General features: G+C 31.4%; 1 protein-coding gene and 1 long non-coding RNA gene across 2 annotated transcripts; both read right to left on the minus strand.

Moving 5' to 3' along the window:
- Window positions 1–9,870: 9,870 nt before the first annotated feature.
- LOC143059953 (uncharacterized) lies at window positions 9,871–11,128 on the minus strand. Its single transcript, XR_012973713.1, has 3 exons — window positions 11,037–11,128; window positions 10,261–10,441; window positions 9,871–9,943 (listed from the first exon to the last, which is right to left on the minus strand). It is a non-coding gene; the product is annotated as an uncharacterized LOC143059953 (long non-coding RNA).
- Window positions 11,129–12,527: 1,399 nt separating this feature from the next.
- On the minus strand, window positions 12,528–16,396 carry LOC143059955 (uncharacterized). The gene is made up of 5 exons (XM_076233505.1): window positions 16,218–16,396; window positions 15,367–15,456; window positions 14,736–14,969; window positions 13,242–13,490; window positions 12,528–12,586 (listed from the first exon to the last, which is right to left on the minus strand). The coding sequence occupies exons 1-5, from the start codon at window positions 16,306–16,308 to the stop codon at window positions 12,528–12,530; spliced, it is 723 nt and encodes a 240-aa protein (XP_076089620.1). The 5' UTR covers window positions 16,309–16,396.
- Between the last annotated feature and the right edge of the window lie 4,868 nt (window positions 16,397–21,264).

The following is a 21,264-nucleotide window of genomic DNA, read 5'->3' on the forward strand; positions in this document are numbered from 1 at the left end:
TTAATTTTATGAAAAAAAAACTATTCTAAACTATAAAAAGTATAAAAATTTCATGGCGGTCAATAATTTTCAGTAAAATGAAGAAATATTTGCATTTTAGGCAATGTGTACAAAAATTTAGTATCTTTTTCCTTAAAGTAAGCATATTTTATGAAGAGCAGCCAATCTTGATGTCAAAAAGTACTCAAATCATATGACAGTTAATGATTTCTATCAAAATAAATCATTGACTGCATTCTTATTCCACAAAAATAAAAGTTTAAGTATTTTAATTCTCATATCTCAATTCTGATTAGATGACCTGTCTCAACAAGGTAAAAATAACTGATTTCAAATAAAATAGTATCATTTTTGATAAAAAGAATAATAATTTTGGTAATTCTAAACAATTCGAACAAAATTTTAGTATGATTTTTCTGATATTCTTTTAATTTTATGAAAAAAACTATTCTAAACTATAAAAAGTACAAAAATTTAATGGTGTTCAATAATTTTCAGTAAAATGAAGAAATATTTGCATTTTAGGCACTGCGTATAAAAATTTAGTATCTTTTTCCTTAAAGTAAGCATATTTGATGAAGAACAGCCAATCTTGATGTACAAAAAGTACTGAAATCAAATGACGGTTAATAATTTGTATCAAAATAAATCAATAACTGCATTCTTATTCCACAAAAATAAAAGTTTAAGTATTTTAATTCTCCTTATATCTCAATTCTGATTAGAAGACTTGTCTCAAGATGGTAAAATAACTGATTTTAAATAAAATAGTATCATTTTTGATAAAAAGAAGAATAATTTTGGTTATTTTAAACAATGCGAAGAAAATTTTAGTATGATTTTTCTGATATTCTTTTAATTTTATGAAAAAAACTATTCTAAACTATAAAAAGTACAAAAATTTAATGGCGGTCAATAATTTTCATTAAAATGAAGAAATATTTGCATTTTAGGCACTGCGTATAAAAATTTAGTATCTTTTTCCTTAAAGTAAGCATATTTGATGAAGAACAGCCAATCTTGATGTACAAAAAGTACTGAAATCAAATGACGGTTAATAATTTGTATCAAAATAAATCAATAACTGCATTCTTATTCCACAAAAATAAAAGTTTAAGTATTTTAATTCTCATTATATCTCAATTCTGATTAGAAGACTTGTCTCAAGATGGTAAAATAACTGATTTTAAATAAAATAGTATCATTTTTGATAAAAAGAAGAATAATTTTGGTTATTTTAAACAATGCGAAGAAAATTTTACTATGATTTTTCTGATATTCTTTTAATTTGATGAAAAAAACTATTCTAAACTATAAAAAGTACAAAAATTTAATGGCGGTCAATAATTTTCAGTAAAATGAAGAAATATTTGCATTTAAGGCAACACGTACAAAGATTTGATATCATTTTCCTTAAAGTAATCATATTTTATGAAGAACAGCCAATCTTGATGTACAAAAAGTACTGAAATCAAATGACGGTTAATAATTTGTATCAAAATAAATCAATAACTGCATTCTTATTCCACAAAAATAAAAGTTTAAGTATTTTTATTCTCATTATATCTCTATTCTGATTCGAAGACTTGTCTCAAGATGGTAAAAATAACTGATTTCAAATAAAATAGTATCATTTTTGATAAAAAGAAGAATAATTTTGGTTATTTTAAACAATGCGAACAAAATTTTAGTATGATTTTTCTGATATTCTTTTAATTTTATGAAAAAAAAAACTATTCTAAACTATAAAAAGTACAAAAAGTTCATGGCGGTCAATAATTTTCAGTAAAATGAAGAAATATTTGCATTTTAGGCAATGTGTACAAAAATTTAGTATCTTTTTCCTTAAAGAAAGCATATTTTATGAAGAACAGCCAATCTTGATGTCAAAAAGTACTCAAATCATATGACAGTTAATGATTTCTATCAAAATAAATCATTGACTGCATTCTTATTCCACAAAAATAAAAGTTTAAGTATTTTAATTCTCATATCTCAATTCTGATTAGATGACTTGTCTCAACAAGGTAAAAATAACTGATTTCAAATAAAATAGTATCATTTTTGATAAAAAGAATAATAATTTTGGTAATTCTAAACAATTCGAACAAAATTTTAGTATGATTTTTCTGATATTCTTTTAATTTTATGAAAAAAACTATTCTAAACTATAAAAAGTACAAAAATCTAATGGTGTTCAATAATTTTCAGTAAAATGAAGAAATATTTGCATTTTAGGCACTGCGTATAAAAATTTAGTATCTTTTTCCTTAAAGTAAGCATATTTGATGAAGAACAGCCAATCTTGATGTACAAAAAGTACTGAAATCAAATGACGGTTAATAATTTGTATCAAAATAAATCAATAACTGCATTCTTATTCCACAAAAATAAAAGTTTAAGTATTTTAATTCTCATTATATCTCAATTCTGATTAGAAGACTTGTCTCAAGATGGTAAAATAACTGATTTTAAATAAAATAGTATCATTTTTGATAAAAAGAAGAATAATTTTGGTTATTTTAAACAATGCGAAGAAAATTTTAGTATGATTTTTCTGATATTCTTTTAATTTTATGAAAAAAACTATTCTAAACTATAAAAAGTACAAAAATTTAATGGCGGTCAATAATTTTCAGTAAAATGAAGAAATATTTGCATTTAAGGCAACACGTACAAAGATTTAATATCATTTTCCTTAAAGTAATCATATTTTATGAAGAACAGCCAATCTTGATGTACAAAAAGTACTGAAATCAAATGACGGTTAATAATTTGTATCAAAATAAATCAATAACTGCATTCTTTTTCCACAAAAATAAAAGTTTAAGTATTTTTATTCTCATTATATCTCTATTCTGATTCGAAGACTTGTCTCAAGATGGTAAAAATAACTGATTTCAAATAAAATAGTATCATTTTTGATAAAAAGAAGAATAATTTTGGTTATTTTAAACAATGCGAACAAAATTTTAGTATGATTTTTCTGATATTCTTTTAATTTTATGACAAAAAAACTATTCTAAACTATAAAAAGTACAAAAATTTCATGGCGGTCAATAATTTTCAGTAAAATGAAGAAATATTTGCATTTTAGGCAATGTGTACAAAAATTTAGTATCTTTTTCCTTAAAGTAAGCATATTTTATGAAGAACAGCCAATCTTGATGTCAAAAAGTACTCAAATCATATGACAGTTAATGATTTCTATCAAAATAAATCATTGACTGCATTCTTATTCCACAAAAATAAAAGTTTAAGTATTTTAATTCTCATATCTCAATTCTGATTAGATGACTTGTCTCAACAAGGTAAAAATAACTGATTTCAAATAAAATAGTATCATTTTTGATAAAAAGAATAATAATTTTGGTAATTCTAAACAATTCGAACAAAATTTTAATATTATTTCTTTGACATTCTTTTAATTTCATAAAAAAACAACCTATTCGAAACTATAAAAAGTTCAAAAATCCAATGGCGGTCAATAATAACCATTTTCGTAGGAATAAGTTCATGTTAACAGAGTCATTTAATACAATTATGTATTATATGTCTCTGATGTTAACAATATTTAATACAAAACTAGTAATCAACACAAACAATTTAACGCTCTAAGCATCTTATTCTGTTATAATATTTTCACTTTTTTATTGCAACTAATTTTATTACAAATTAACGTGTAAATTAAGGTGTCTTCGTAGAGGTCCGCGTTCATCGTTTGTAAACACTGTCGAGTTCAGTTTACATAAGAATTTTAAATATATACGTATCCGTCCGATCCGTGCATAAATTTAATTTACTGATCGATCGGTGACAGTTGTCAGGGTAACTCTCACATAGGTTATTTGACTTATCTGACGGATCCTATGGGTCACCAATCACCGATCACTCATCGATCAGTCAAACATCCGTCATCGATCATTCACCGATCAGTCAAGTTCACGTCAAACAGTAACGCCTAAGGTTGCAAGTACTGTACCTGATCACTTTTAATTGACTGTGTTCCCCTCAATATTTATGAACGAAAGGATTTATACAAACTATCGTTAAGACGACAATTGATCTATGTACAATAAAAATAAAAAGTAGTTAATAAATAAGACACGCAATGTCAACTGACCCTCTAGTGTTAGAAGAAAACATTAAATTAAATTTGTTAACCCCAATATTAATGGACGAAAGTAAATATAAAAACAGACCTTCTCACAGTGTATGCAAAGCCTCTTCCTGATATTTTTTTGAAATGTTCCTTAATATATGTGACAATTTTTCGGGACGACAATTTCAGTCGGGACGACAGTGTCCTTCCAGTTGCTAAATATGTGATCTCAAGTAATGGAACAAAAACTGATGTGTTGGAAGTGTTTGCCAAACCTTAACACTTTTAATTGACTGCGTTACCCCCAATATTAATGGACGATAGGATTTACACAATCAATCGTTTAAGACGACGATTGATCTATGTACAATACAAATAAAAAATAGTTAATAAATAAGACATGCAATGTCAACTGTCCTTCTAGTGTGGGAAGAAAACATTAAATTGACTTTGTTAACCCCAATATTAATGGAAGAAAGTAAATATGAAAACAGACCTTCTCACAGTGTATGAAAAGCCTCTTCTTGACATTTTTTTGAAATGTTCCTTTATATATGTGACAACTTTTCGGGACGACAATTTCAGTCGGGACGACAATGTCCTCCCAGTTGCTAAATATGTGATCTCAAGTAATGGAACAAAAACCGATGTGTTGGAAGTGTTTGCCAAACCTTACCACTTTTCATTGACTGCCTTACCTCCCATATTAATGGACGAAAGGAATTATACAATCAATCGTTTAAGAGGACAATTGGTCTATGTACAATACAAATAAAAAGTGGTTTATAAATAAGGCACGCAATGTTAATTGTCCCTCTCGATGTGAAAGAAAACATTAAAAACCAATATTAATGGACGAAAAAAAAAAATAAAAACTGACCTTCTCACAGTGTATGAAAAGCCTCTTCTTGATATTTTTTTTGAAATGTTCCTTTATATATGTGACAATTTTTGTGCGAAAGCATCAATCGCCGTCCCGAAGATGTGGATCGATCAACTTTTCGGGTCGACAATTTTGGTCGGGATGACAGTGTCCTCCCAATTTTTAAATATGTAATCTACAGTAATGGAACAAAAACTGATGTGTTGGAAGTGTTTGCCAAACCTCAACACTTTTAATTGACTGCGTTACCTCCAATATTAATGGACAAAATGATTTATACAATCAATTTTTTTAAACGACAATTGGTCTATGTACAATACAAATAAAAAGTAGTTTTTAAAAAAAAGACACGCAATGTCAATTGTCCCTTTCGTGGTGGAAGAAAACATTAAATGGACTTTGTTACCCCCAATATAAATGGACGAAAGAAAATAGAAAAACTGACCTCCTCACAGTGTATAAAAGTGCCTTTGACTTCGATGTTCAAACAGGTGTAGAAAGGATTCGACAATAGATAATTTCTTAAAGTTAACTGTTCTGATAAACTGAAAAAGCGTCCTAAGGGACGGAAACGTTTTGGTATCACTGAAGTGTACGGCCGCACTTTCCGACCTCACTGAAGAAACGTTTGTGTGAGAGTGAACCCTTAATCTTGAATGGTTTTACACTAGTAATTTTTGGGCCCTTTATAGCTTGTTGGTCGGTGTGAGCCAAGGCTCCGTGTTGAAGGCCGTACTTTAACCTATAATGGTTTACTTTTTAAATTGTTATTTGTATGGAGAGTTGTCTCATTGGCACTCACACCACATCTTCCTATATCTATAAACACCAACTCAAAAACTACACAAGATAAAGACATGCAGTCTTCATCATAGTCATGCTCGTCCAAACATACTGTCTCTGTTAGGCCGTTCTTTTTAAATTTCTATCCGATCGTAGCACAGGATCATGGTGAGATTTTGACTTCGAAAAGAGTGAAGCCTAACCACGACATTAACCACAACATCGAAACTACAAAAGATAAAGACTTAAGGTCCTCATCATAGGTTTGCTCGTCAAGTATTACTGCCCCAAATAGGGCCGATTTTTTTTTTATTTCAAGACGACCGAATCATAGTATTATACTGAGATGATGAAAAGATCGATTTGAAAAGTACCCAAAACCCTAACCTTACCCCCACCCCTTCCAAACTGTGATTTGTGAGAAATTCGTGAAAAAACTTAATACGAAAATCCAATCGGTTACCCCTCTAGACTAACCCGTTCCAAGATAAAGTAAGGCCTTCAAAATAACGGTCGTAACGAATTTGGGGTTTTGGTTAGGATTAAGGTTTGAGTTTGGGTTAAGGTTAGGTTTAATGTTAGGGTTTGGGTTAGGTCTATAGACAAAGTTGGGGTAAAGAAATAGATGGACGGATATATTATGGTTGTAATATGGCTGGTGTATGAATATTTAGGGGTTAGGGTAGACTTAGGGTTAGGCAGAACTTTTTTTCCCCAAAAAATTGAAAAGTACAGTGTGCCTTTGACTTCAATGTTCAAACAAGTGTAGAAAGAATTCGAATAGAGATAGTTTCTTACAGTTAACTGTTCCGCAAAGCTGAAAGGGGGATCTAGAGGACGAAACCTTAATGATATCACTGAGGTATACAGCCGCAATTTCCGACCTCAATGAAGAAGCGTTTATGTGAGAGTGAAGCCTAACCCCGACATTAACTCCAAATCCGAAACTACAAAAGATAAAGTAATGCGGTCTTCACTATAGGCTTGCTCGTCCAATAATACTGCACCTATGAGACCGATTTTTTAATTTTATTTTGATCGGAGCAAAGGATCATGTTGAGCTTAGGAAAAGATTGACTTTGAAAACAGTGAAGCATAACCCCGACATTACCCCCAACTCCGAAACAACAAAAAAATAAAGACTTAAGGTCCTCACCATTGGCTTGCTCGTCAAAAAGTACTGTTCCTAAAGGGGTCGATTTTGAAGCCGATCGAAGCATAGGATCATACTGAGATTTTGAAAAGATCGATTTTAAAAGTACCAAAAACCCTAACCTGACCCCACCCCTCCCAAACTATTATTTGTGGAAGTTCGTGAAAAATCTTAATACGAAAATCTAATCGGTTACCCGCCTAGACTAACCCGTTCCAAGATAAAGTAAGGTCTTCAAAATAAATATTTTAACGAATTTGGGTTTTGGGTTAGGGTTAAAGTTTGGGTTTGGGTTGGGTTAGGGTTAAGGTTAGTGTTTGGCTAAGGTTTATAGACAAATGTCGGGTCTAGACATAGATGGAATGATATATTATGGTTGTGGTATGGCTGGTGTATGAATATATAGAGGTTAGGGTTAGGGTTAGGCAGAACCTATTTTCCCCCACAAAATTGCTAAGTACAGTATGTCTTTGACTTCAATGTTCAAACATGCGTAGAATAGATTCGAATAGAACTAGTTTATTACAGTTAACTGTTCCAAAAAGCTAAAAAGGCGATCTAGAGGACGGGACCTTATCGGTACCACTGAAGTGTACAGCTGCACTTTCCGAAAAGGATTATGCAGGGGTTGATTATTTGATTTTAAATCTGATCATTTCTACGTTTTGAATATATTGATTTTCACACTGGTCACACTGTTAATGTTTTATTGATATGAGTACTGTATGTTTACATTATTGTGTAATAGAAGGTTTTCAGGTAGAGCAAAATAGAAAAAAAGGTTTAGAATTTATTTTAATGCATGTATCTTACAATCTTAAAACTGAGTTGAAACCGCAGATGCATTGATCTTCTAATTGACTTGTTTGCGCAGATGAATTGTATGTTACAAAATGTGATGTTTGTGCAGATGCATTGTATCTTTTAATCTTTAAAATGAGTTGGGTCCGCAGTTTCGCGACGACTAATGCTTTACACACCACACGATCACTTTTTTTCCGACTAGACTATTACAAACTGCTGTATTATGTTACTATATATGTTGTTAAAGTTTGTTATTGAATTGTCGGTTTGTTTGTTATGAAGATTAGTACTCGTATAATACTTTGTTAATACTGTATTGTTTTTCATCAGCCCGACATGTTTTGATTATATTGGTCTGGATATTTTAATCAAAATCCAAGCAATAGATATAGGAAGATGTGGTATGAGAGCCAATGAGACAACTCTCCATTTAAATAACAATTTATAAAAGTAAACATTATATGTCAATGTACGGCCTTCACCACGTGGGTCACACCGAACAACAAGCTATAAAGGGCCCCAAAATTACAAGTGTAAAACCATTCAAACGGGAAAACCAACGGTGTAATTTATATAAAAAACGAGAAACGAGAAACACGTATAAATTGAATAAACAAACACCAACTACTGTACATCAGATTCCTGACTTAGAACAGGTGCAAACATTTGCAGCGGGATTTAACGTTTTAATGGTACCAAACCTTCTCCCTTTTTTCTGAAACAATAGTATAACATCACAACATAGTCAAATACACGATAAAATATCAATTGGAAGCCTTAACTCAATCAAAAAACGTAGATTAACACACTATGAACGAATAAATTTGATCTGCGATACCTGAATGCAAAAACATAGTTAATAAAATATTCAAGACAAACATTCAGGGCCAAAAAGCAAACAAACAAGTCCAAACAAAGCCATGGCAAGGCACCACCGCGAAATATTTAACAACCCTTAGAAAATAATCTCTTTTGAAAAAGCGGTTTCTCATAACATATACAGGTAAATGAAAAATAACTTTGTCGTTTTATGTATGCTACTTTTGTGAATATAAAATCGTCAAATAATTAGGAATACCAAGAAAGTTCTGTCATAGAAATTCCTAATTTAACACTAGATACATATGGGGTGAATATCAACAATAAAACTATACAGTTAGAGCTAGATAAAATTTCCTGTAAAAAGCCTGTATATATCTACTGTATATATCCCTTGACAAAGAACTTACGGTTTCAAAATATTAAACCTTTACCTTTTTACCTTTTTGAGTGTTTATCATATTTGAGTGTTTAATAATTTGCTGTTAGTTGTGGTTATACATGCACCATTATTCGTATATTTGTGAATTATTGTTATGTTTTGAAAAAAAAAATAGAAATATGTCGAAGTGCATTTTTATATTAAGACAAAAAAAGAAAAGTGTCTGTATCGAAAAAAAAAATAGTAGAATGTATAATTTATATATTCATGTCTTTTTTTGTAATGCAATATCTCTTGAGGAAGACCTTAACGGGTCGAAATATTAGGCTGTATTTATATATTTACGTTATAGTAAACACCGCCTCCTTTCTTTCTGTGATAGTAACGCATAGGCAAAAGAAGAAGCTGTGAATTGACAGGTGGATGAAGGATGATTTTACGTCAGAAAATGCAAGAGAAAGAGTGTCAAATGTCATACATTGAAGAAGGAAGGTCCGCAGTATAAAAACGATAAAAGGGACAGCGATATGACCGTGCAAAACATTCCTGGGTAGTCAAGGTTCGTTAAAAAAAACCTTGTTGGATATTAAATTGAAAGTAACTCTTACAGAACAGAAACTCATTCAGGTGTTTTTAAGAGAATGTGTGGTTCGTTCGTCAATGTATTGCATCATGTAGTAATCTACTCTTGGCAGATAAGGTAAAGTATATTTTAATGTGTTCTTGATCCGGAATTAATTGAGAACCAAAAAACCTAGTATATTTACATATAGGTTATTTATTCAAAGATATATATTGAACTATATTTTGTCATCATCTGTTTTAAGGTAACACACATTGCCCTATTTATCATTGTACAACACCAACAGTGCGGCATTGCAAAAAAAGGAAAATAGTTTGTACTACAATATACTTTAACAAAACTGTTTTATTTTCACTATGGTCTTGCCAGAGAGTAAAATCTTCGCTCAACATTTTGGACTTATCACACTTCTCCTCTCTTTCTTTTCCTTTGCCCTGAAACTATATATAACTTGTGACAATTGTAGTACACAATAACACATTGCATAACATTTATCAATAATGTAGTCAAAAAAAGCAAAATAGTTTTGACAAATATATTCTACATTTTGGTATGAAACATACTGTTTCAAGGGACTTTATCTTTCAGTTGTTTTACGGAAAAGTGTTACACATGTAGTACACAATAACAATTCCATAACATGTATCAATAGCGTATTTAATTGAATTACATTTAAAAAATATAAAAAAATACAATTGAAGCAAATGTTTACTCTGACACATATACTTCTACATTTTTGCATAAAACATACTTTTTTAAGTTTTTGACTTTATCTTTCAGTTGCTGTACTGAAAATTCGTCCTCCATCCATATGTAAAAGTGCTCACCAGCCATTTTTAAGTTTTGCATTACAAAATTGGCTGACGACCAGGTTGGATTGGAATTGTTATTGTACTTTATAATGTATTTTGATTGTTCATCTGTGAAATGTCCTGAAATTAAATTGAAATGGTAGTCAAGATCATGTATGATATCAACTGTACGCAAGTCAAATTAATATATACAGAAATCACTTCCGCGACATAAAGTACCTACGCCTTATTTTCAGCCTAGTTTTTGTATTGTATTGTATTTGTATTGGCGTTTGCTCTGCTTTCAATATAAATCTATTTGAATTCACACGTCCTGATTATAACCGAAAACTGTTTGTAGATAAATTTGTTTGGTCAATGAGTACACGTAGTAGTGTCAACTCCTGTCTAATGAATAAGTACAGGTTATGACCCGTGTATATAACAAATCTCAAATACACAGTTAAGTGGACGCACACAATTAGGTGAGCGCCTGACATATTAGGTAACTGGTAATAGGTATTTTTGGTATTAGTGAAGTATAGCAAATTGTATTATCGAGACAACATAAGCGCCTTAGATGGTAATATTTGTAATCAACTCCGTTATTCTATATTAGTAATATATAAAGTTGATTTCTTTGATTCGTCTTTTTTTTACGTCATGCTCGCTATCAAATTAAAATTTGTCATTTTAGCAGTACAGATGGTGTTTTTTTCGTACGTAATATACATACCTTTAGGTTTAAGTTCTGACTTCGATGAACTGGGTTGAGATGGTGTTCTGCTTTGGGTAAACCATTTCTCGCCTTTAACAATCATAGTGTCTGGCAAAAAATAATGATAATTCATTTACTTAGATTTCTTCTTACCTTGTATTGCTCTATCGTAAAAATCCGCTAACGATTGTGATCATTGTGCGACATTTCCATTCATATTGGATCGTGTTTACAAACTTATATTTTTCATTGTTCATTTTTCATTTTTTGAGATGGTTCTGTATGGCAATTTCAAAGTACAGTGCAATTATTTTTAAATGTCTTCAATTAAACATGTTTTGCCACGACAAAATCATGTGTTATATGTTTAATCAAATGTTTTGTAATTCTAAAGTCATCATTTCATTAATTTCCCTTTAGTAAACTTGAATGTCTTTGGTAATATTAAAAAGTTAACGGGGAAAATATGAGATTACAAACCTTCCTTTACAGATTTTTTCTTTTGTGTTTTACAAAGGTTATGTTTGGTCTGCTGAACTACAAAAATAGAACAAAATTTGTTAAAAATTTCAATTTTAAAAACACCATAAGATATTGACAGAATGAATAAATAATAAATGAGTTGCTTACAGAATTTGTACAAAATGCTCTTGTTTGTTTAACTTACCAATGGGTTTGGATGTGTCAGACGGTTCCTTTTCTTGCAATTTCTGTAATTTGTGTGACTCTGTAAAGAAAAATTTGAAAATAGTTATCGGAAATCGTCATTTGCAAATGCAAAGATCAACTATCTGTTTTACTCAATTTATTGCAGTAGAATCTCTTAAATCAATAAATCATGAAATTGTATGCAGTACCTTTTATCCACACGATTGCACTTTATCATTTCATAATGCACGTTTCGGTTTTCTTAACTTTTACATTCTGACCATATAATCGTGTATATATTGTTTGAAAATTTATTAGCTTTTAAAAATATACGTACTTTGCAGTTCTTCAATCACCTGTGTCAAGCTTTTTCCTGAAAAAAAAAAATCAGAAAATGTTGGGGTTTTTTTCTACGTTGCTATCTACCCATCACATACAATACAAAACACAAGTCATGCACGTAAAGAGTAGATTAAAAATGTATCCTTACTTTTCGGCTTCCCTTGGGCTGGAAGTATTGGCTCTGGTGGACTGTTCTGTTTTGAAGAAAAGGTATGCTTTGTAGAAGGTGTCACATTTATTGGTTCCACACACAGCATTTCAATCACTGTTGAAAGTAAAGTTTAATAGTTGAATGACATATATAACTTGAAGGTAAAGGTAAAAAGTATAATAAGGAATTACATTTAATATACACACCTTTCTCTCGAACCTGCTCTTCAAAACGAATATTGACAAACTTATGAATTCTATTCGGTCGTATATGTAACAACGTATTTGATTTAAACGAAAGAAATCTATGTATAACTGAAAAATTATTACACTAGGGTTTTCGATATAACAAACTAGTCAAAACATTTACTAAATTTCATCATCGGATATAGCCACATTTATTCTCAAACTAGTTGTTAGCGTGGTTACTGTTTGTGTTTTTCACATATGTTTTAGGATGGTATTCTAGTAAACCCCTAAATGGGAGATGTTCTTGATTGTCATATGTTGAAGACATAACCCTAACCCGAACCCTAACTCTTATTTTTCAATCATTTTAACTGAGATCTGAAGCGGGCGTATTAGTAACTGCTAGTGTTCCTTTGTTAATTAATGTATTATTTTGCTTAGTTTCTTCTTTTACCTATTCTGACATCCGACTCGAACTTCTTTTTAACTGAGTTTTTACTGTGCGTATTGCTATTTGGATTGGCTAGAGGTTGAGGAAGAGGGTTAAAATCTCTCAAAACACGTTTACTCCGCTGCATATTTATGCATGTTTCAAGTCAGGAGCCTCTGTTTTTTGATAGTCTTGGATATTTTTTTAGAAATTTGTTAATCTTTATGTTTCGGAGTTTTATGTGATGCCCTTTTTCAATGAACTAGGACACATTTTCGTTTAATTGGCAAGCTTGTTGCCCAGTGCTGTATTTTTTCGCTTTCGAGACGTCCCATAGTTGGCCTTAGGCTATTATCTGCTCTGTGATCCAGGTTGTTGACTTTATGATACATACGCCGTTTGCTTGGACATTAAGATAGAGTTGAGCAACGAAAGGTAGATAAATATAAAACTATCTATTTCACCTGCTATATCTGTCTTTTTCTGTTCTTTTGTCATTTCTAATTCATCGTTATCAATCTTATCATCCTTAGCTTCCTCTTCATGACCATCCATATGATCACTGCTATCTACGTCATCATCATCATCCCCACTGTGTTTGTGTTTAGTGTTTCCTTGGTAATGCATGTATTGCCTATCTTCATCCTCACTTGAGATTGTGTCATCCCTCGGTGTGCTATCTGTTTGCACGCTACTCTCACTTTTAGTATGTGCTGTTTGAAAACATCAGCAATATTATCAAACATGAAAACAGCTTCGATATCAACAACATAAGCAATTATTAAATTATATTATTTATTTCTATAACAACAGTGAATTTCTGAGAAATAGCCTGTTGAGTTGAAGATTCTCTATACAACTGTATATTGACATTTTTTTATTACAGGTCTTTTCCCAGCCGAACGTTCAGAAATTAATTTAATATATAGAAAACATAAGGACCTTGAATGGCATTATTTTTAATAAACGCCATTGTCCTATATTAGTAATATATATAGTTGATGTTTGTGATTCGTCTTTTTTACGTCATGCCCGCTATCAAATTGAAACTTGTTATTTTAGTAGTATAGATGGCTGTGGCATATGGTTTTTTTTTTATGTAACATACATACCTTTAGGTGTAAGCTTTGACCTCGATGAACTGGGTTGAGATGGTGTTCTGTTTTGGGTAAACCATTTTTCGCCTTTAACAATCATAGTGTCTGATCAAAAATAATGATGATTCATTTACATATTTTTTCTTACCTTGTATTGCACTTGCGTAAACATCTGCTCACGATTGTGATCCTTGTGCGATATTTCCATTCATATTGGAACGTGTTTACAAACTTATTTGTTTTATTGTTAATTTTTAGTTGTATTTTTAAAATCTTTAAGTAAGGAATAAATAAATAACGGCTAGTTAGATCAAAAACAACAATCTTGTACAGTTTTTCTTTTATTCTGTCTTGAAATTGTTCTGTATGGCAATTCGAAAGCCTTTTTTAACAGAACAATTATTTTTTAAATGTCTTAAATTAAACATGTTTTGCCACGATTCCTTCAACAAAATCAAGTGTTATATGTTTAATCAAATGTTTTGTAATTCTTAAGTCATCATTACCTTAATTTCCCTTTAGTAAACTTGAAAGTCTTTATAAACAGTAAGTATCGGTAGTTGACGGAGAAAATATAAAATTACAAACCTTAATTTACTGATTTGTTGTATATGTTTCGGAGTTGAATGTGACGCCCTTTTTCACTGAACTAGGACTTATGTTTGTTTAAAGGGCTAGGTTGCCTCTCAGTGCTGTATTTTCTCACTTTGGGGAAGTCAATAGTTTGCCTTGGGCTGTTTTTACTCTTTGGCCGGGTTGTTGAATCATGAATGCATACGCCCTTTTCATTCTCAATTTGCTTAGAAATAACGATAGAGTTAAGCAATGAAAGATAGAAAACTATAATACAATCTATTTTACCTGCTCCACCTGTCTGTTTCTGTTCTTTTTCTGTTTCTACATCATCGTTATCAATAATATCATGAAAATCCATATGATCACTGCTATCTTCGTCATCATCATCATCATCCTCACTATGTTCGTGCTTAGTGTTTCCTTGGTAATGCATGTATTGACTATCTTCATCCTCATCTGATGTTGTTTCATCCCTCTGTGTGCTGTCTTTTTGTCCGCTGCTTTCACTTTTAGTATTTGCTGTTTGAAAACATCAGCAATATTATCAAACATGAAAACAGCTTCGATATCAACAACATAAGCAATTAATAAATTATATTATTTATTTCTATAACAACAGTGAATATCTGAGAAATAGCCTGGTGAGTTGAAGATTCTCTATACAACTGTATATTGTCATTTTTTTTATTACAGGTCTTTTCCCAGCCGAACGTTAAGAAATTAATTTATTGTATAGAAAACATAAGGACCTTGGATGACATTATTTTTAATAAACTCCATTGTCCTATATTAGTAATATATAAAGTTGATGTTTGTGATTCGTCTTTTTTACGTCATGCCCGCTATCAAATTGAAACTTGTTATTTTAGTAGTATAGATGGCTGTGGCATATGTTTTTTCTATGTAACATACATACCTTTAGGTGTAAGCTTTGACTTCGATGAACTGGGTTGAGATGGTGTTCTGCTTTGGGTAAACCATTTTTCACCTTTAACAATCATAGTGTCTGACCAAAAATAAATGATGATTCATTTACAGATGTTTTCTTATCTTGTATTGCACTAACGTAAAAATCTGCTCACGATTGTGATCCTTGTGCGACATTTCCATTCATATTAGAACGTGTTTACAAACTTATTTGTTTTATTGTTAATTTTTGGTTGTATTTTTAAAATCTTTAAGTAAGGAATAAATAAATAACGGCTAGTTAGATCAAAAACAACAATCTTGTACAGTTTTTCTTTTTTTCTGTCTTGAAAAATTGTTCTGTATGGCAATTCGAAAGCTTTTTTTAACAGAACAATTGTTTTTTAAATGTCTTAAATTAAACATGTTTTGCCACGATTCCTTCAACAAAATCATGTGTTATATATTTAATCAACTGTTTTGTAATTCTTAAGTCATCATTACCTTAATTTCCCTTTAGTAAACTTGAAAGTCTTTATAAATAGTACGTATCGGTAGTTGACGGAGAAAATATAAAATTACAAACCTTAATTTACTGATTTTTTCTATATGTTTCGGAGTTGAATGTGACGCCCTTTTTCACTGAAATAAGACACATGTTTGTTTAAAGGGCTAGGTTGCCTCTCAGTGTTGTATTTTCTCACTTTGGGGAAGTCCAATGGTTTGCCTTCGGCTGTTTTTTACTCTTTGGTCGGGTTTTTGACTCATGGATGCATACGCCCTTTTCATTCTCAATTTGCTTAGAAATAACGATAGAGTTCAGCAATGAAAGATAGAAAACTATAATACAATCTATTTTACCTGCTCCACCTGTCTGTTTCTGTTCTTTTTCTGTTTCTACATCATCGTTATCAATAATATCATCCTTAGCTTCCTCATCATGACCATCCATATGATCACTGCTATCTTCGTCATCATCATCATCCTCCTCTGATGTTGTTTCATCCCCCTGTGTGCTGTCTTTTTGTCCGCTGCTTTCACTTTTAGTAGTTGCTGTTTAAAAACATCAGCAATATCAAACACGAAAACAGCTTCGATATCAACAATATAAGCAATTAACAAATTATATTATTATTTTATATAACAACAGTGAACTTCTGAGCAATAGCCTGTGGAGTGGTAGATTCTCTATATATTTTTATCGACATTTTTATCACAGGTCTATTCATAGCCAAACGTTAAGAAATGAATATAGTTGTGACTGTATTAAGCGATACAAAAAGACAATTATTTACCATTTATAAGATCTGTAATTATTGCTCTCAATTCCATGTTCCCTTTTGTTACGTCTGCTTTCAATTCACCCGCTTTAAAGTTGTTAAATAATGCTTTCAATTCCATGTTCCCATTTCGTATTTCCGCCTTCAGTTCATCTGTCTGAAAGTAATAAAACTGTGTTTTATTTTTATACTTCATTTTTTTTAATTGAATTATATGTATCTTGTACAAGTGGTAATGTGATTCATAATAACAATAAAACTGGAATTAAGGTTGCATACTTACATTTGTACATGTACATTAAAAGATTATTATTTTTTTTTAAAGAAAAACCATCAGGTGAACAAACAGAACAAAGTGTCAAGCAATACAGATAACAATTTATTGCAGATAGTAGCCGAAGTGTACACATTACTGATTCAGATTTCTGTCCAATCATTATAGATAAAATATTTCTATAATAGTTATCAAAGGTAACAGGATTATAATTCAATACGCCAGACGCGCGTTTCGTCTACATAAGACTCATCAGTGACGCCCATATCAAAACAGTTAAAAGCCAAACAAGTACAAAGTTGAAGAGCATTGAGGTCACAAAATTCAAAATAGTTGTGCCAATACGGCTAAGGTAATCTACTCCTGGGATAAAAAAATCCTTAGTTTTTCGAAAAATGGAAAGTTTCGTAAACGGGAAATTTATAAAAATGACCATATAATTGATATTCATGTCAACACCGAAGTGCTGACTACTGGGCTGGTGATACCCTTGAATAGCATTGAGGTCCCAAAATTCCAAATAGTTTAAACACGCTAAGATTGATTATTTTGTTATATTCTCAGTACTTATTTTTTATTTCTCACTTCAGTGTATCTGCCTGTAAATGATCCAACTGTCTTATATTTTGTCATTTTATCTTATGTTATATTGTCATGACTAAATTATAGTTTTACATTTGCGTCATGATATCATATGAGTACATACTACTGAATAATTCTTATTATTTTTTACAGATTTATTCTCTCCTTTGACTTACCATTTGATTCATTTGTATTTTCATCCAATTATCCATTTCTGAAGAAGAAAAAAACAAGGAATATAAGTGTAAAAAAATAATGTCATAGCTACGATTATTTCAACATAAAACATTTAATACATGTCATAGTTAAAATTCAACTGTAAAATTGGATTTACAGTCGTTCTAATTATTGATTAAGAAAACATATGTATACAAGTCTACGAAAACTGAAAGGCGGACAAACAGACATGTGTGATATTTGCAAATCATTTAATTGTTTTAAGGTTTTGATAATTAAACACTCTCAATCGTTTTGGCGAGAGAAAGCAATAAGAGTACAAATTCGAAATTTCTTAAAATCTTCTGCAGATGCATTGCTGAAGTGTATTTAGTAAATCGCATTCGTTGAAAATGTCTTTTAAAAAAGGCAATGAGTATTTGATTTTTGCATAGTCAACAACTATATCAATGAAAAAATATACATTCGGGGTATTCAATATAGGGTACAAAAATGTCTACATCACAATTAACACTTCTTTCATAGCATTTTGTTTCATGTTTTCCCAAAAGAAATAAAACATTAATTCAAACATTCATTATTTAAGTGTTCAATGATAACAATTGTAGGCATACAAGTAGTATAATAGTAGTAGATCATTTGATTTTATACCAATAGTTATTAAGTATAAAGTACGCGTAAAGAAAACAAATAACGACCGTACGAGGGCTTGACCCCCAGTCAGTGCCGTACACTCATCTTCAACTAACAGTTGAAGCGATAATATTCACATAAGAAGGTATGTGTAGCAACAAGAGAAAGAAGGATTTTATTTATGACGTTTTACATTATTTTTGTTTTAAATATATAAATGCATTTCCATGAAATATACCATAAAGTATTACAGTACAGTTTATATTAGATTAAAGGGAATAAAAAGGGGTATATGCAAAATATTAGATTTTTTTAAATTTAAAATCGTTATGGAACCGCTGTTAATATCTTTTATAGCAGAACTTCAGTGTTTTACCGAGAAAAAAAAAATATGTATTCAGATTCTTCATTTATTAGCTGTTCAATAAAATGGTAGACATACGAGTAATAAATATTAACTAACCTGATATTGTATAAGACTTCGTGCCGATTGTGTTTACCTCCTCGTGCTATAGTTTTAAACGATTGACCTTCCTCCTTCCATTTATGACGTATTACATTCTTCCTCCTTCCTTTTCTGACGTAAAGGGAAGAAAGAAGGAAGATGTGGAAGGTCAAGTGGAAGGAGAATGGTGTTTGGTAACACAAATAAGGATAAGGAAGGACCAAGGCATGCAGTAACAAGCGGAAGGAGGAATACCTAAACACACCTTCCTCCTTCCTTTTTCTTTTAAATCACACCTGCCTCCTTCCTCTTATCACAACACATCTTCCTTATTTACACACGGTAACAAGAGGAAGGATGCGGAAATAGCAATACCTTCCCCCTTCCCCCTTCCCCCTTCCTTTTTTCTTTTAAAACACACCTGCTTCCTTCACTTTTCCTTCTTCCTCTTGTAACCACATACCTTTCTCCTTCCTCTTATTACAACACATCTTCCTCCTTCCTCTTATCACAACACATCTTCCTCCTTCCTCTTATCATAACACATCGTTCCGCTTCTTGCCGCAGACCTTCCGCCTTCCTCTTGGTGCCACACAACTTTATCCTTCCTCTTGATAGGATACATCCTTCCTCCTTTCCCTTTACGCCAGAAAAGGTAAGAAGGGTTTGAAACGTCATAAACGGAAGGAGGAAGGTCGATCATTGAAAACGACAGAGGAATATCAATCGGTACTAATCCTTATTGATATCAGGTCAGTGACGTTTTACTATTCTTATGACTATTATTGTTTTCATTGAACTCTTCAATTATGAATTATTTGAATGAATGTTTTATTTATTTCGGGAAACACAAATAGTTTGCAATAAAAGAGCTTTTCATTGTGATGTATACAGTTTCGTATCATTATACGTATAATTGGACTGTATTCTTTGTTTTCATAAAATGAGTTGTTGACTCTCAATAATCACATAGTCATTGCCTTTTTGTTAAAAGACTTTATCAACATAAGTAGCTAACCTAATGTACATCAGCAATGCCTATGCAAAAGAGTGTATGGAATCAGAATTTTTACTATTATTTTTCTCTCGAAAACATGATTAGAGTTTTTAAATTTTGCAAATTATGATCTGGCAAAGATTGATGATTTCTCATAAAGCATTTTTTAGATCTGATAAGTATCAACTTCCTGTGTGTCGATTTTTTAAATTTAAGACTTTTTTACACACGGTAACAAGTGGAAAGATGCGGAATGAGCTCCTTCCTTTTTCTTTTAAAACACACCTGCCTCCTTCCCTTCTCCTTCTTCCTCTTGTAACCACATACCTTTCTCCTTCCTCTTATCACAACACATCTTCCTCCTTCCGCTTCTCGCCGGAGAACTTGCGCCTTTCTCTTTGTGCCACACAACTTTATCCTTCCTTTTGATAGGAAACATTCCTCCTCCTTTCCCTTTACGCCAGAAAAGGAAGGAGGAAGAATGTCAAACGTCATGAACGGAATGAGGAAGGTCTATCATTTAAAACGATAGAGGAAGATCAATCGGTACTAATCCTTATTGATATCAGGTCAGTAACGTTTTACTATTCTTATGACTATTATTGTTTTCATTGAACTCTTCAATAATGAATTATTTGAATAATGTTTTATTTATTTCGGGAAACACAAATAGGTTGCAATAGACGATCTTTTCATTGTGTTGTACAGTTTCTTATCCTTATACGTATAATTAGACTGTATTCTTTTTTTTTATAAAACGAGTTGTTGACTATCAATAATCACATAGTCATTGCCTTTTTGTTACAAGACGTTATCAACATAAGTAATTAACCTAATGTACATCAACAATGCCTATGCAGAAGAGTGTATGGAATCAGAATTTTTACTATTATTTTTTTCTCTCGAAAACATGATTATAGTTTTTAAATTTTGCAAATTAGGATCTGTCAAAGATTTATGCTTTTTCATAAAGCATTTTTTTAAATCTGATAAGCATCAACTTCCTGTGTGTCGATTTTTTAAATTTAAGACTTTTTTACACACGGTAACAAGTGGAAGGATGCAGAATGAGCTCCTTCCTTTTTCTTTTAAAACACACCTGCCTCCTTCCCTTCTCTTTCTTCCTATTGTAACCCCATACCTTTCTCCTTCCTCTTATCATCACACATCTTCCTCCTTCCGCTTCTCGCCGCAGACCTTCCGCCTTCCTCTTGGTGCCACACAACTTTATCCTTCCTCTTGATAGGATACATCCCTCCTCCTTACCTTTTACGCCAGAAAAGGAAAGAGGAAGAATGTCAAACGTCATAAACGGAAGGAGGAAGGTCGATCATTGAAAACGATAGAGGAAGATCAATCGGTACTAATCCTTATTGATATCAGGTCAGTAACGTTTTACTATTCTTCTGATTATTATTGTTTTCATTGAACTCTTCAATTATGAATTATTTGAATGAATGTTTTATTTATTTCGGGAAACACAAATAGTTTGCAATAAAAGAGCTTTTCATTGTGATGTA

Source organism: Mytilus galloprovincialis, unplaced genomic scaffold, assembly GCF_965363235.1.
Source record: "Mytilus galloprovincialis unplaced genomic scaffold, xbMytGall1.hap1.1 HAP1_SCAFFOLD_46, whole genome shotgun sequence".
Classification (NCBI taxonomy): Eukaryota; Metazoa; Mollusca; class Bivalvia; order Mytilida; family Mytilidae; genus Mytilus; species Mytilus galloprovincialis.

What these genes read in the sequence shown, in the direction of transcription:
- LOC143059955 (XM_076233505.1), bottom strand. Translation starts at nt 16,308, where the DNA reads ATGGATGGTCATGATGAGGAAGCTAAGGATGATATTATTGATAACGAT. An exon ending in GAAACAGACAGGTGGAGCAG is followed by an intron (nt 15,457 to 16,217) that starts GTAAAATAGATT and finishes ATTTTTGGTCAG; the next exon opens with ACACTATGATTGTTAAAGGT. An exon ending in GAAAAAGACAGATATAGCAG is followed by an intron (nt 12,587 to 13,241) that starts GTGAAATAGATA and finishes AAACACAAACAG; the next exon opens with TAACCACGCTAACAACTAGT.